Source organism: Phytophthora sojae (assembly GCF_000149755.1).
Source record: "Phytophthora sojae unplaced genomic scaffold PHYSOscaffold_15, whole genome shotgun sequence".
NCBI classification, from domain to species: Eukaryota; Oomycota; class Peronosporomycetes; order Peronosporales; family Peronosporaceae; genus Phytophthora; species Phytophthora sojae.
The window spans coordinates 387202-400482 of NW_009258129.1; the positions used below are offsets into that span (position 1 = coordinate 387202).

Below are 13281 nucleotides of genomic sequence, written 5' to 3' on the forward strand. Positions count from 1 at the left end.
CAGAGACACTTTCCGCCAGACTTTAGGCACTCATCGTAAGGGAAAGTCCGCGGCTGGACTGAGTGTTCTCTGAAATCCTGGGCGTGCACTCCCAGGATTCACACTTCCAGCCAGTTGGGCCCATCTGCGGTCAGGCGCTGGATTCATCCCGAGAAATCACTTCTCTCCCACAGTCGCCATCCATGTCACACGGGTACAGCCGCGCCGAATCCAAGTCATCCACCAATCAGCATCCGATACAAACTCCAGGTCACAGAGGTGACGGCACATCGTCGGCAATTTTCTGGGGACCGCCTTGTGTCAATCACGTGTACCTGAAGAATAATGATCCGCTGGATGGGAATTTGCCGATCGGAGAGCACGGCAAGTGCAAGGACAAGCCGCTGGTCGTGGAAGTGCCACAGCGATATCGGAGCGTGGCGCTATGTCAAGACGGTGTCCGGGCATTCAACGCGCGTATAAAGTTTTCGTCCGGAGATTCAGGTGGCGTTCCCACCGCTTTCAAATCCATGCAATGACCTCATCAGTGGTCGATCATCACGATTCCCCACCTTTGACGATGACAATGGCTGCTCAGCCTACGAGAACAAATATTACCCACGGTATCCAGGAGAACTCTCGTCCGGCAGTCGTTCACAGCGCCATGCACCATCGCCACATCACGTTTCTTCGGGTCAGGATCATTGTTTTCCCACCATCCGTAGCGTTCTCCAGGGTTCAGCTTGTACTCCACAATTTTTCAGAGTTCACCGACCCAGACTTCGCTGGTTCAGGATGCTGATTTTCAGGGGAAGTCATAAAATCCTAAGTCAAAGTAGTCATGCATTGTTGGTTATCTTGGGTTGTTGTTCTCAGCTCCGGGCCTACATACACTATAACACATAACTCTGGGGATTTCTTCAGCCCGGCGCGTACTGGGTCCCCACCCAGTGGGCTTATTGGTTTGACGGCCTCCCAGAGTTTGCTTCGCCATCCAGGAGTTTATCCAGGATTTGGCTCGGCATGTCCTTCAGTGCACCTTGGCGGGCGAGTTTCTTCACAGCTTCCAGTGTCTTCCAGTCTTTGCACGGTTTCCCGAGATGTAGTTTGCCACAGTTCTTGCACGGTTGCGCGCGACACAAGTGAGTCGGATGACCCATCTCCAGGCAGCGATCACACTTCACGTCTTTCCAGCAGTTTTCCTCTGGGTGCCCCCACTTACCGCACTTCTCGCAGAACTTGTCCCAATTCCGGTTCTCGCGGCGAGGGGAACGGAATCCAGAGTTCGCGTTCGGTCCAGGCTGGGCGTTCGGTGGACGCCATCCCATGTTATCCATCACGCGATAGCCCTCGTTCGTCAGCGTCTGAGCCCACTCGGCACCCTTCATACTCGCCAGGCTTCCAGCGCTAGACGTAGAAGCTTCCTCTCCAGAGATCTCACGAGTTGACCCTGAATTCGCGCTCGCACTTCGGGCTGAAATTCTGGGTTCGTCCGTGATTTCCTGGAAACGCGCGTGAATTTCAGGGTCTTCGTCTGACTCAGAGTCAGAGACATCGCCCCTAGTCACATACGCACGTCCTTGTCGCTTCGGCTTGAAACGTCCCTGAGGAATGTTGTCGGTACGAAAGTCACGAGCTCTGGGTGGCGGAGCATCATGGTCACTGCGACTCCAGACATCTTCGTCCTGTTCCAGGGCGTACTCTAGATCAGCGATACTCCTGAATCGCTGGCCTTGCAGCGACGTCTTGAGGCGCGTGTCCCTGAGTTTCGTGATGAACGTCCGGATATGCTTCTCCAGACGCTTCGAAGACTTGCGAAAGTCAATGTCAGCCTTCCCAGCGGCGGAGTTCAGACGATAGAAGAAATCCAGGGCGCTCTCTGAGCTCTTCATCTCCATCGTGAAGTAGCGTTCAGAGTGCCTTGCAGTACTTCTTCCTGAATGCAGACGCCAACTCCTTCCAGTCACGCTGAGTGTGCTTGGGCAACTGGTTGAACCAGTCACGCGCAGCTCCTGAGAGCTTCAGCTTGAGTTCCTGAATTCGCATCTTCGTAGACCAACCTCCCTGAGCCGCCATGTTCGCAAAACGCTCCCACCAATGCACGCGTTCTCTGAGCGACACCTTAGTATCGAATTGATCCAGAGTATTCGAGTTGATGTATGGTCGGAACGTCAGGAGCGTAGTGCCAGCTTGAGCCGTAGAGGCCGCCGTCAGGTTAACCCCAGGGTTCTCGTCCGAACTGTCATCCGAACTCTGGGAGGACGAGTCATCATCGCTGGAATCGGAACTTGGGTCTGAGTCTGAGGGTGGATTGACATCCTGACGCTTCTTCTTCTTCTGCTGGTGTTTCTTGGTCGCAGAGCGCTTGGAGTCTGTTTTTGAGTCCTGCGAGGCCTTAGAGGCCGCTGTTCTCCTGGGATCCGACGTCTTCCCCAGAAATACAGGCTCAAGCTTGACATCCTGCGTCACCTTGGTCTCCGTAGTGCCATGTCCCCGCTTGACGCGCGCGATTCTGCCGGAAGTGTCGGCGGAAGTCTGCGCGAGGGTCGCTCTTAGCTGGGAGGCGGCGACTTCGGAAGTGTTCTTCGGATCAGCTGTCTCCCGTCTCTGGCCTGCGACACTTGCGATTCCGATGATTGCGCCACTGGATTCTTGGGGTCGGGTTGCAACTTCAGGGTTCTGAACCACTGACGACCTCACATTTGTTGCCAAATCAGGGGCGACGGTTGCGCGACGCGCTTGAACTTGGGCCAATGTTGCACGAAGGTCGCACACTTGGCCGGCGTGGAAGCGCTGGATATTCTCGGAAGCCTCCCGCTCTCGCTCTTTTTCCGCTTCGAGCTCTTGGATCTTCTGCTCCATCGTCGACATTTGTTCCTTCCAGCCCGCATAGGTCTCGGAAACCCAGCGCGCACGCTCCGAGTCGGCTTCGACTTCGCGCTGTTGCCAGCGCTCGGCGTAGGCGGCATCCAGGCGCTCACGCTCGAGACGTACAGCTTCCGTGATACTCTGGGTCATCCCCTGAGTTTCATTGGAACTCTGGGTCTGGCGAGCTTCCACGTCCTGCGCACGGCGTTTCGCTTCTCCCCAGGCGATCTCAGCGTGGACCAAACGATCCGTGAGTTCCTGGATCTGGCGACGTGCGTCCAGGTCACGTTGTTCCCAGAGGAGCTCGCCCTCCAAGGCATCCAGGCGTTCTCTGGCGGGAAACTCGCGTTGCTCCTGCTCCATGCGGGCCTGCCACTCCTGCTGTTGTCGCAAGACATTCAGCTCGATTTGGGCGGGCCCAGACCTCGCGGACACTGACGAAGCTGACCCAAGATTCCTGGATCCACTCGAGCGGCTCGACGCAGCTGATCTCCTGGACGTCGTCGAGCGTCGAGAGCGCACCACGCCCTTAGAGTTCTGGTGTTGACTCTGCTCATCGGCGCTGACATCCCTCGGGCCGCTAAATCCCGAAGTCGGGGCAGAGACCCTGAGTTTCGGCTCGGCAGTCGTCGCTGAAATAAAAAAATCCTGGGGAGACCGGCCTTCCTGGGTGCGATCGCTGGGTCAGAGTACACCGACGATGCCATTTCAACGTCATCTTGGTCGACTGACACGAGACGCGGCGGGATGACTGTCCGGGTTACCTGAAATCCAAGATCACCGACAGCTGCGAAGCCACCGGCACTCTAGGCCACGAGCGCTAGAGCTCCAACTCGTTGTCCAAGCGACATCATCGACGAAGATGAAGCGCTACCATAAGACGTTTGAACGCCCGAGGCAGTACTCTCATCTGAAGCGCGCGAAGTACCGATGACACTTGGCACCGCGCCTGGGGCAGCGTCCTTGGCTTCCGCCCCCAGAGAATCACGTCCATTGGACATGGAGTTCAGGGGAGTGGAATTCTGGAGTGAAGCACTAGCCGAGGACTTGTGCGCTGGAAGAGAAGACAGCGACGGCGTGGACAGCGCGGATGGTGTCGACGGGACTTGCGGGCGAGGCGGTCCATGCTGTGTGCGCTTAGAGTTCTGGTGTTGACTCCGCTCATCGGCGCTGACATCCCTCGGGCCGCTAAATCCCGAAGTCGGGGCAGAGACCCTGAGTTTCGGCTCGGCAGTCGTCGCTGAAATAAAAAAAATCCTGGGGAGACCGGCCTTCCTGGGTGCGATCGCTGGGTCAGAGTACACCGACGATGCCATTTCAACGTCATCTTGGTCGACTGACACGAGACGCGGCGGGATGACTGTCCGGGTTACCTGAAATCCAAGATCACCGACAGCTGCGAAGCCACCGGCACTCTAGGCCACGAGCGCTAGAGCTCCAACTCGTTGTCCAAGCGACATCATCGACGAAGATGAAGCGCTACCATAAGACGTTTGAACGCCCGAGGCAGTACTCTTATCTGAAGCGCGCGAAGTACCGATGACACTTGGCACCGCGCCTGGGGCAGCGTCCTTGGCTTCCGCCCCCAGAGAATCACGTCCATTGGACATGGAGTTCAGGGGAGTGGAATTCTGGAGTGAAGCACTAGCCGAGGACTTGTACGCTGGAAGAGAAGACAGCGACGGCGTGGACAGCGCGGATGGTGTCGACGGGACTTGCGGGCGAGGCGGTCCATGCTGTGTGCGCTTAGAGTTCTGGTGTTGACTCCGCTCATCGGCGCTGACATCCCTCGGGCCGCTAAATCCCGAAGTCGGGGCAGAGACCCTGAGTTTCGGCTCGGCAGTCGTCGCTGAAATAAAAAAAATCCTGGGGAGACCGGCCTTCCTGGGTGCGATCGCTGGGTCAGAGTACACCGACGATGCCATTTCAACGTCATCTTGGTCGACTGACACGAGACGCGGCGGGATGACTGTCCGGGTTACCTGAAATCCAAGATCACCGACAGCTGCGAAGCCACCGGCACTCTAGGCCACGAGCGCTAGAGCTCCAACTCGTTGTCCAAGCGACATCATCGACGAAGATGAAGCGCTACCATAAGACGTTTGAACGCCCGAGGCAGTACTCTCATCTGAAGCGCGCGAAGTACCGATGACACTTGGCACCGCGCCTGGGGCAGCGTCCTTGGCTTCCGCCCCCAGAGAATCACGTCCATTGGACATGGAGTTCAGGGGAGTGGAATTCTGGAGTGAAGCACTAGCCGAGGACTTGTACGCTGGAAGAGAAGACAGCGACGGCGTGGACAGCGCGGATGGTGTCGACGGGACTTGCGGGCGAGGCGGTCCATGCTGTGTGCGCTTGGATCGCGGCTCACCATCGCTTGACCCTCGCGGGCTCCGTGAAATCCTGAGTCCAGTGACCCTGAATCTCAGGACAAACTGTCGGCCCAGTAGATCCGCATCATAGTCCGTCATCAATAGATCACCGTCTCCATCTTCCTCATGGTAATCCAGTCTTGGCGCTTGCCCTTGAACACTTGGTGCATGTTGGTCTTCAGAGTTCACCTTGAAAGGCACACCACCGATCACCAGTCTCCATTCGACCAGTTCCCCCGCGATGAAATTCTGGGTTTCCTCCATGACAAAGCGCACCAGACTTTCTGGAATCCTGGAAGCACGCGTTATAGACCAGCCAGGGATCAAGTTGACAAACTCGAAACCAGCTTCGAAGAACAGAGTCTGCACAATGGCGACGCACTCGCGTGCGGTCATGATATTCTGGGGAATCGTAGTCGCCATGAGATCCTGGGCAGTTCCGACGCCCCACCGGGCGAGGTGGAACTCAGAGATCCAGCCTTCATCATGATTCGCCAGAGACAAACGCCACTTGAAGTAGTCTCCCGTTGCGTACGCGGCCGCGAAGTACGAGTTAGCGTCCAGTTTCGGAGTCGGCCACTCGTAGACGACACTCGGGGGCGTCACCTTCCCAGGATTCACCTCTTCCCAGCGCCGATCTTCTAGTCGGACGTACAGCACCAAGCTCTCAGTGTCCAACACCGCTGCTCCTGATTCTGGAGCAGGCGCAGCAGCTCCCCGGATGTCGCTTTCAGGCGTCTTCCTGGGCGCCGCTTGCGAACTTGGCGCTGAAACTCTGGGTTCAGGTGGTGCGAACCCAGAATTCACCTTGGAACTCTGAGTCTTCGCCTCCTCCTTCGCTCGCACGGGCTCCGACTTCACTTCCACAACAGACTCGTCCGAAGATGAGACCAAGTCAATCACCTCCGGGGGTCAACCGCATTGGCGCCTCCCTCAGACGCCTGAACACCACCCTCGCGGGTGTGGTCCTCTGGGACTTCAGGAATCCGCGACCCAGAATTCACCTCCGTCGAACCTTGGAACTCAGGGGAAACTTCTTCCTCCTGAGTTTGCGATCCAGCAGCAGGCTGATCTTGAACTGCAGACGCCTCGACGTCTCCACCTTGCACTGCCTCGCTCTCGCGAGCAGCCTTCTACTGTGAATATTGTGAGTTTCGACTTAGCGCGTAAGCTCGGACTCACACTGAAGTCGCACAAACAAACCAAGGTGTCTGGCATGGGAGGCGTTCCGACGTACATCGGTGCCAGTGCTCAGGTGAAGATTACTCTCGGTTCGAGGGTGATTTATCTCCTGGATGTCTGGATTGCTAACATTGGCGAAGGGATCGAAGTACTTCTGGGTATGAGTTTCATGTTTGCAGCTGGAGTGAGGAACAGTGTTCGCAAAGGTCTCGTGACACTTCCGGATGAAGAGGCGATCATGATGTGTGGGTGGGCTCCAGAGGATCGCCTGGGTGTCGACATGCCTGTGGAAACCACAGGTAGTTGGTACCTGGCCCCTGGGGAATCCAAGGTGGCGAAGATTTCGTATGGACCGACGAACCCACAGCCTGAAGTTGTGTGGGCAGGACGAGGTGACTGCTGGGTAACGCACCTGATTTACGCTGCGAGATCCTGGCCGGTCGCTGTGAAGGTGGTCAACATCTCGGACAAGGACGTCTGGATTCACAACAGAACGCCAGTCACCCGAATCGTGGAGTATGGCTTCTTCCCACGTGCCGGACGCTTTGGGCGCCCTGGTTCTTTTGCATATCGGGAGTGGCAGACTCTTATTCTGGAGAGTGTTCAGTCGCGTGAGGGCAGACTTCGCGCGGAACGCCTGGCTGCGCTAGATCCATCCTGTGTCGAGACCCCAGAGTATCAGTGGCCTACGAAGATTCTGCCGCGACCTGCAAAAGGCCCCGACATGGCACTGCTTGCCTCGATTCTCAGGAAACCGAAGACTCGTCGCGTGCGCTTCGCCGAAGACGCTGCAACTCAGACTGAAGAGGTGCCCCCTGAAGACCCTCCTGAATTCCGAGACGTTGCTGTTGATACGAGTGACTTAGGTGACGTTCTGAAGGATGCGGTGACCGATGTTGCCTCATAGACTGTTGGAACCCCAGAGTGCATGAGTCCTGAAGATGATACGGCCGCTGAAACCCAGAGTTTACAGGTTGAAGTTGGCAGTGATTCTCAGGGTCAGCGGGGCGACGAAGGTGATTCTCTGGGATTCGATGTGGATGACGACGATTCTCAGGGTGCTGTTGAAGATTACTGGGATATCCCGATCTCAGGGATGCCGGGAACTCCGTTGGAGAAGCTGAAGCAGGAATATGAGCGCTGCATGCGGCTTTCGACAGGGGACCTCATAGCCTGCGGCCTACATAGGTGAAGGAAGTGAGTTGCTCTCTCAGCTGTGTGACCAGTTCGTTATGCTTTCTGAGATGCGTGACTTGACCCCTGAGTGCAAGATCGAGGAGGCAGATGTTGAAGTCCCTGGGGAAACGACGCCCGAGATGGAAGACCAAGTGAGGCGAATTCTGGAATATCATCGGAAGATCTTCTTGGGAGACGGCAATGCAGCTCCCCCACCTGCCCGTGGAGTGGTTTGTGACCTGGATGTAGGCGACGCTAAACCTGTTGCCCAGCGTCCAAGGTCCATTGCACCAAACCTGTGGACCAAGGTGTATGAACTTCTGAAGAAGCTTCTGGAGAACGGGCTGATCGAGACTTCTACGTCCCCCTGGGCATCTCCAATCGTGATCGTCCTCAAGAAGAATGGCGTCGACATCCGATGTGCATCGACTATCGCGTGGTGAATGGCTTCATCAAGCTCTCACACTATCCGCTGCCGCTTATTGATGATCTTTTGATTGGCTTTGAGTAGGCGATGTGGTTTATGAGCTATCAAGATGACCGAGAGAGCCAAGGTGATCTCTGCGTTCGTCTGTCCCTATGGGCACTACCAGTGGGTCAGGATGCCGTTTGGCCTCAAGAACGCGCCGCTGATCTACCAGGCAGTTCTCAATAACTGTCTGTGGGGATTTCTGCAGCTTTCCCCTGAGGAAGAAGCTGAGGTCGACCAAGATGTCTTGGACTTTTTGGGGTTGAACTCTGGGGAACCCAGAGTTTCAGGTGAAAATGCACCGCGACTTTCAGTGTTGACGGATGAGATGACTGTTTTTCAGCGTAACATCCCGGCTCCCTCTCAGATGGGCCCTGTCCTGGGTCGAAGCTCGTATATGGACGACATCGCCCACGGTGCGCCTACTTGGGAGCTGCTGTGCCAGGATCTGAACGCGCTGCTCTTCCGACTACGTTACTGGAATATCTCTGTGAGTCTTCCCAAGAGCGAATTCGGGAAGTTGTCTATTCCGTATCTCTCTCACGAGATTAGTGCTGAGGGCATCCGAGCGACCCCTAAAATCGCGAAGGGGGTCCAAGACATGCCGTTCCCGACGACACTGAAAGGCGTCCAGAGTTTCATGGGGAGTCTGAATTATTACAATAAGTTCATTGAAGATCTACCCGTGATCGCGGCCGTCCTGTACGAGCTGACTGAGGAACAAGTGAAATTCAGGAGAGACCTGTCAAGAGCCCAGGAAGCCTTTGAAATCCTGAAGCACAAGATTGTTCCGACTCCGTTACTCAGACATCCTGATCGTTCAAGGCCCTTCGTGATTATTCCCCACGCGAACCCGTGCTACACGCGATACTCTGTGTTGAAGTGGTTGCTGACTTCGCAGTCGGCAGACGGTCGAACGGTGAAGTGGCGTCTGAAGTTGTCCCGCTGGAACCCAGAGATACGCAGAGTTCAACGGGATGAAGACGGCTTGGCTGCAATTCTGGGTGCGGGTATTACCCCCAGAGAACACTTGGATGAGATCGCTGAAAACCTGATCCCAGCCAAGGGGCGCGTCAAACCTTCAGTGCCTATCATCATGGAAATGCTGGAAGCGGATTATGAGGGGTGTATTCTGAGTTTCGATGGCGCCACGCGACAAGGGAGCTGCGGCTGCATTCTTTGGCATGTCCCAGGGTGGGAAATCCTGGATCCCCAGGGATTCATCCTGGAGGGCGTGACTGTGAATGATGCTGAGTATCATGGACTTCTGAAGGGACCCACTCTGGCGATTGAGCGTGGAATTCAGGATATTGTTGTGGTTGGGGACTCCAGGATTGCCATCCAGCAAGCCCAGGGTCTCATCAACTGCAATCAGGCAAATCGCCAGAGGAAGCTGGCCGAGTATGAAGTGCTGAAGACGAAGTTCAAGTCTGTGCGGCTGGTGCATGTCAAGCGAGAGTTCAACCAGGCAGCAGACTACCTGACGTCTAAGACCCTCGCGCTTGGCGAATCCTGGAAGGTGGAGGACGCTGATGAACGAATACATATGCAGGTAGTGTCCAAGATTCACGAGAAGTTGGTAAAGCCGAAGGTGTTATTGAACGTTGGAATTCAGGGGAGTGATTCTCAGGGTGTCGAAACTCTGGGTATCCCTGGACCTGAGTGCGCTCCGTTGCCTGTGGCGGCCAGAGTGTTTGCAGTAATGACTCGAGCGCGAACTCAGGAGATTGAAGCCCAAAGCGAACCCATGGGACCTCTGGAATACCAGGCTGAACGCTGGCGACGCATCGAAGTGCACCAGGACAAAGATGATCACCTGCTGCAACTCAAGGATTTCCTGAAAGGAGAAGACACGACGAAGCTGTCGCACGCTCAAGCCAGGAAACTCGCGAAGGTCGCTGATGATGTCGTGTTGGATTCCAGAGAAGTCCTGTACCGCTTGAGTCGGTCTACCAGAGATCGACCCCGAGACATGCTTGACGAACTCAGACTCGTGGTGCCGAAGCCTATGCTGCCGGATATCCTGCATTCCGCTCACGAAGATTTTCAGGGTGGGCACCAGGGGATCACGAGGACGTACGAGAAGCTGCGCTATGAGTTCTATTGCCACGGCATGTACGCTGACGTGGAAGTTTTCGTCAAAGAGTGTGCGGATTGCGCCAGCGGCAAGGGGAGCCCTCAGAATCCAGGGCCTTCCCCTGGGAGCATCGAACCGAGGCGACCTTTTGAAGTTGTGTCCATGGATTTCGTGACGCATTTGCCTAAGTCGGACCGTGGGAACACGTTCCTGCTGCTTTTTCAGGATGCGTTCTCAGGATTCGTCATGTGTAAACCCATGAGTTCCACCACGGCTCAAGATGTCGCTGAAGTGTACGAAGAGCAGGTCTTCAGGAGATTCGGCGCGAGCTGGATGCTGAGGCATGATCAAAACCCAAGGTTCATGAGCGAGGTGTTCGCGCGCTTCCGTGAACTTCTGGGTAGCAAGCAGCGAGCCACTCTGGCGTATCGCCCCCAGGCGAACGGACAACAGGAGCGGTCGGTGCAGACTGTCGTGCGCAGCATTCGAGCGTACATTGCTGAGGCGGACCAGAGTGACTGGGACGACCATGCTGAGCGCCTGATGTTTGCCCTGAATACATCGTTCGATGCTACTCGCCTGGACACTCCGTTTTTTTCTGATGCACGGCTGGGACGCACACGGCACGGTGTCTGCAATGTTAGGACCCAGGCCCTCGAGTATCCAGGAGCGCACAGCGTACGAGTGCCGCAGGAAGCTACAGCGTGACTACAGTTATGCACAAGCTTGCGCTGAGGATCTTCAGAAGAAGGCCAAGCGCGCGCGCTCTGCCGAACAAACCAGGAAGTGGAGAGAGCTGTCCGAACGACTGAAGGCAGGATTCGCAGCCGGTGATGCTGTGTGGCTGTATATACCCAAAGTGCAGCCCGGGCTGAGCCGCAAACTGGCTCACATGTGGCATGGCCCCTTCAGAATTCAGGAAATCCATGACAACTTCCGCGTGAAACTCAGGGACGAGAACACAGGATATCGCGTGAATCCCTGGGTACACGTGAGCCGTTTGAAACCCAGAGCACTATTCCCGAAGCGGCCCACTGTGGAGATCGACGTGGATGAGGATGATGACTTTGATGCGGCGCTGTTGTCTGAAGATAGTTGGGAGCCCGACACTGCGAACGATGAGTATGAAGTTGAGCGAATCCTGGATTTACGATGGACTAAACGGACTCGGACAGCGAGACGAATTCATAATACCTTGTGAAGTGGAAGGGGTATGACGAGACTGAGTGGCTGCCTGTGTCGAAGCTCAACTGTGGTGCCCTGCTCTACGAATTCAATCAAGGCGCAAGAGCGCGAGCCCTTTTCCAGGCCATGCAGTCTGGAGATGATCACCCAGGAGTCTAGCACTCTGGGGTGACACTGACCCAGAGTTACATGTGATATTCAGGGGAAAACCAGAGTGGCACTGTGATACTCTGGGAAAAATCGACGGAATGTGTGAATATTGGAGACGGAGAACGTGAATGTGATTTGACTTGATTCGATTATGGAAAAGGTAATACTGCTGAGGCTTTGGCAGTGTGTGAGAAGGAAGATGAAGGCGGCGAGCTTTACAAGGACATGGAGACAGTAAACGAAGTTGGATGAGCCAGAGAACAAGTCAGAAAATGATGAATTTCTGGGGAAGACTTTGAAATCGAGATGAAATCCTGGGTATTATGGAGAGTTACGCTACGACATGTGAAATTCAGGTGGTTCTCGGGATTTGGAGGTGACCGTGACTCTCACGAGTGCTTGAGAGACAGCGGGTTGAGCTTGCGGATGGCCAGGCGCTTGATGTGGCGCTTGATATTGTTCGGCACGTATTGTAGCCACTCATCGTCCGCAGCCGCCGTGTTCCATTGAACTCGAGCAGGCTCACGAATGTCCAACGTCGCTAGCTGGACGTCTAAGTCCTTGCACTTAGCTCCCCCGAGTTTCTTGGCCCTGGGATCCTCCCAAATCCAGTAGCAGCACTTGTCCGGGAATTTCCAGAGACTCGGTTCGTGCCACAGCGACGGGATGAACAAAGGGGTGTTGCGCGAGCGCTCGATAAGCGTCTTGTACGCTCTGCGTAGCGCGTTTCAACGCGACTTCCGCTGAGATTCCATGGTGGCGTCTGCTTGTTCTTCAGTCGGAATAGGCACCCAGTGCCCGCGTTCCCAGATTGCCTGTGCGTGCTTGTGCATGATGTCCACGACGTCCTCCATCAGCTTGAGCGCTTTCGCGGAGAGTAGCTCTCGCTCATGGAAGTAGAACACTCGGAAGCGACCCTGAAGCATAGTCTCCCAGGGTTCAGAATCCAGGACTTCTTGGTATGCCTCACGGTCCCAGCGCTCGTGAGCAACGTCGTACGAATACTTGTGGATCTCGTACTCTGGGAACCCGGGAGTCTGGCAAGACGCACTCTTGGTCGAACTTGGATATTGAACAAGAACCCCATAGATGCGCCAGGAGGTCTCGTTGTCCTCAGGGTCTTCGGCCGTCATCAACTCACTTGAAGTCAGCTCCGAGTATGATTTCCGCGCGAGCGCCGACGGATGCTTGGAGCGTGATGTAGCCTTGGATCCCTGAGTACCACCAGAACCCTTAGTGGCAGAAGTGTCTTTCTTGTTTCCTGTGCGACGCTTTTTCTTCGACTTCGAGTTGGAACCCTGAGGTTTCTTGCTTGATTCAGAACGGGGGCGCTTAGCAGGAGGCTTGACTTCCAGGGGTTCTTCTACCTCATTGTCGTCCTCTGCGTCGTCGTTGTCCTCTGCGTCGTCATCGTCCTCTGCGTCGTCGTCGTCCTCTGCATCATCGATGTCCTCCAGAGTTTCAGGGGCGACCTCCTCCTCTTCAGAGCTCCCGCTAGAGGCGCTCTCGTCAGGTTCCTGGGCGGGAGGCTGGTAGTCCGGGTCGTTCTCGATGTCGTCCACCGCGGAATCGGCGTCCTCATCAGGGTACACCATGTGTTCATCGAGGTTCCCCCAGGGTGGTGGCACATCTCCGCGTCGAAGGCACCTGTCCAGGCGTTCATCCGCCATTTCGTAATAAGCCTCAGGGACGTACTTACTCCAGGGGGTCTTGTCAAGGCGACGCCAGTACATCATGCCCACGAGCATCTTGATCAGCTGCGGCTGTCGGAAGTGCCCGTGAGCTGCGCGGTCGCTGCCAATCCACTCCATGGCAGAATCGTA

At 55.8% G+C, this 13281-nt stretch overlaps 1 protein-coding gene across 1 annotated transcript; it reads right to left on the reverse strand.

Moving 5' to 3' along the window:
- Window positions 1-2692: 2692 nt before the first annotated feature.
- Window positions 2693-3210, reverse strand: PHYSODRAFT_253056 (hypothetical protein; the record flags this gene model as incomplete). The annotated part of the gene is made up of 2 exons (XM_009540367.1): window positions 2693-2723; window positions 2753-3210. 2 exons carry the CDS (start codon window positions 3208-3210, stop codon window positions 2693-2695), a joined length of 489 nt encoding a protein of 162 aa, XP_009538662.1.
- Window positions 3211-13281: the final 10071 nt, after the last annotated feature.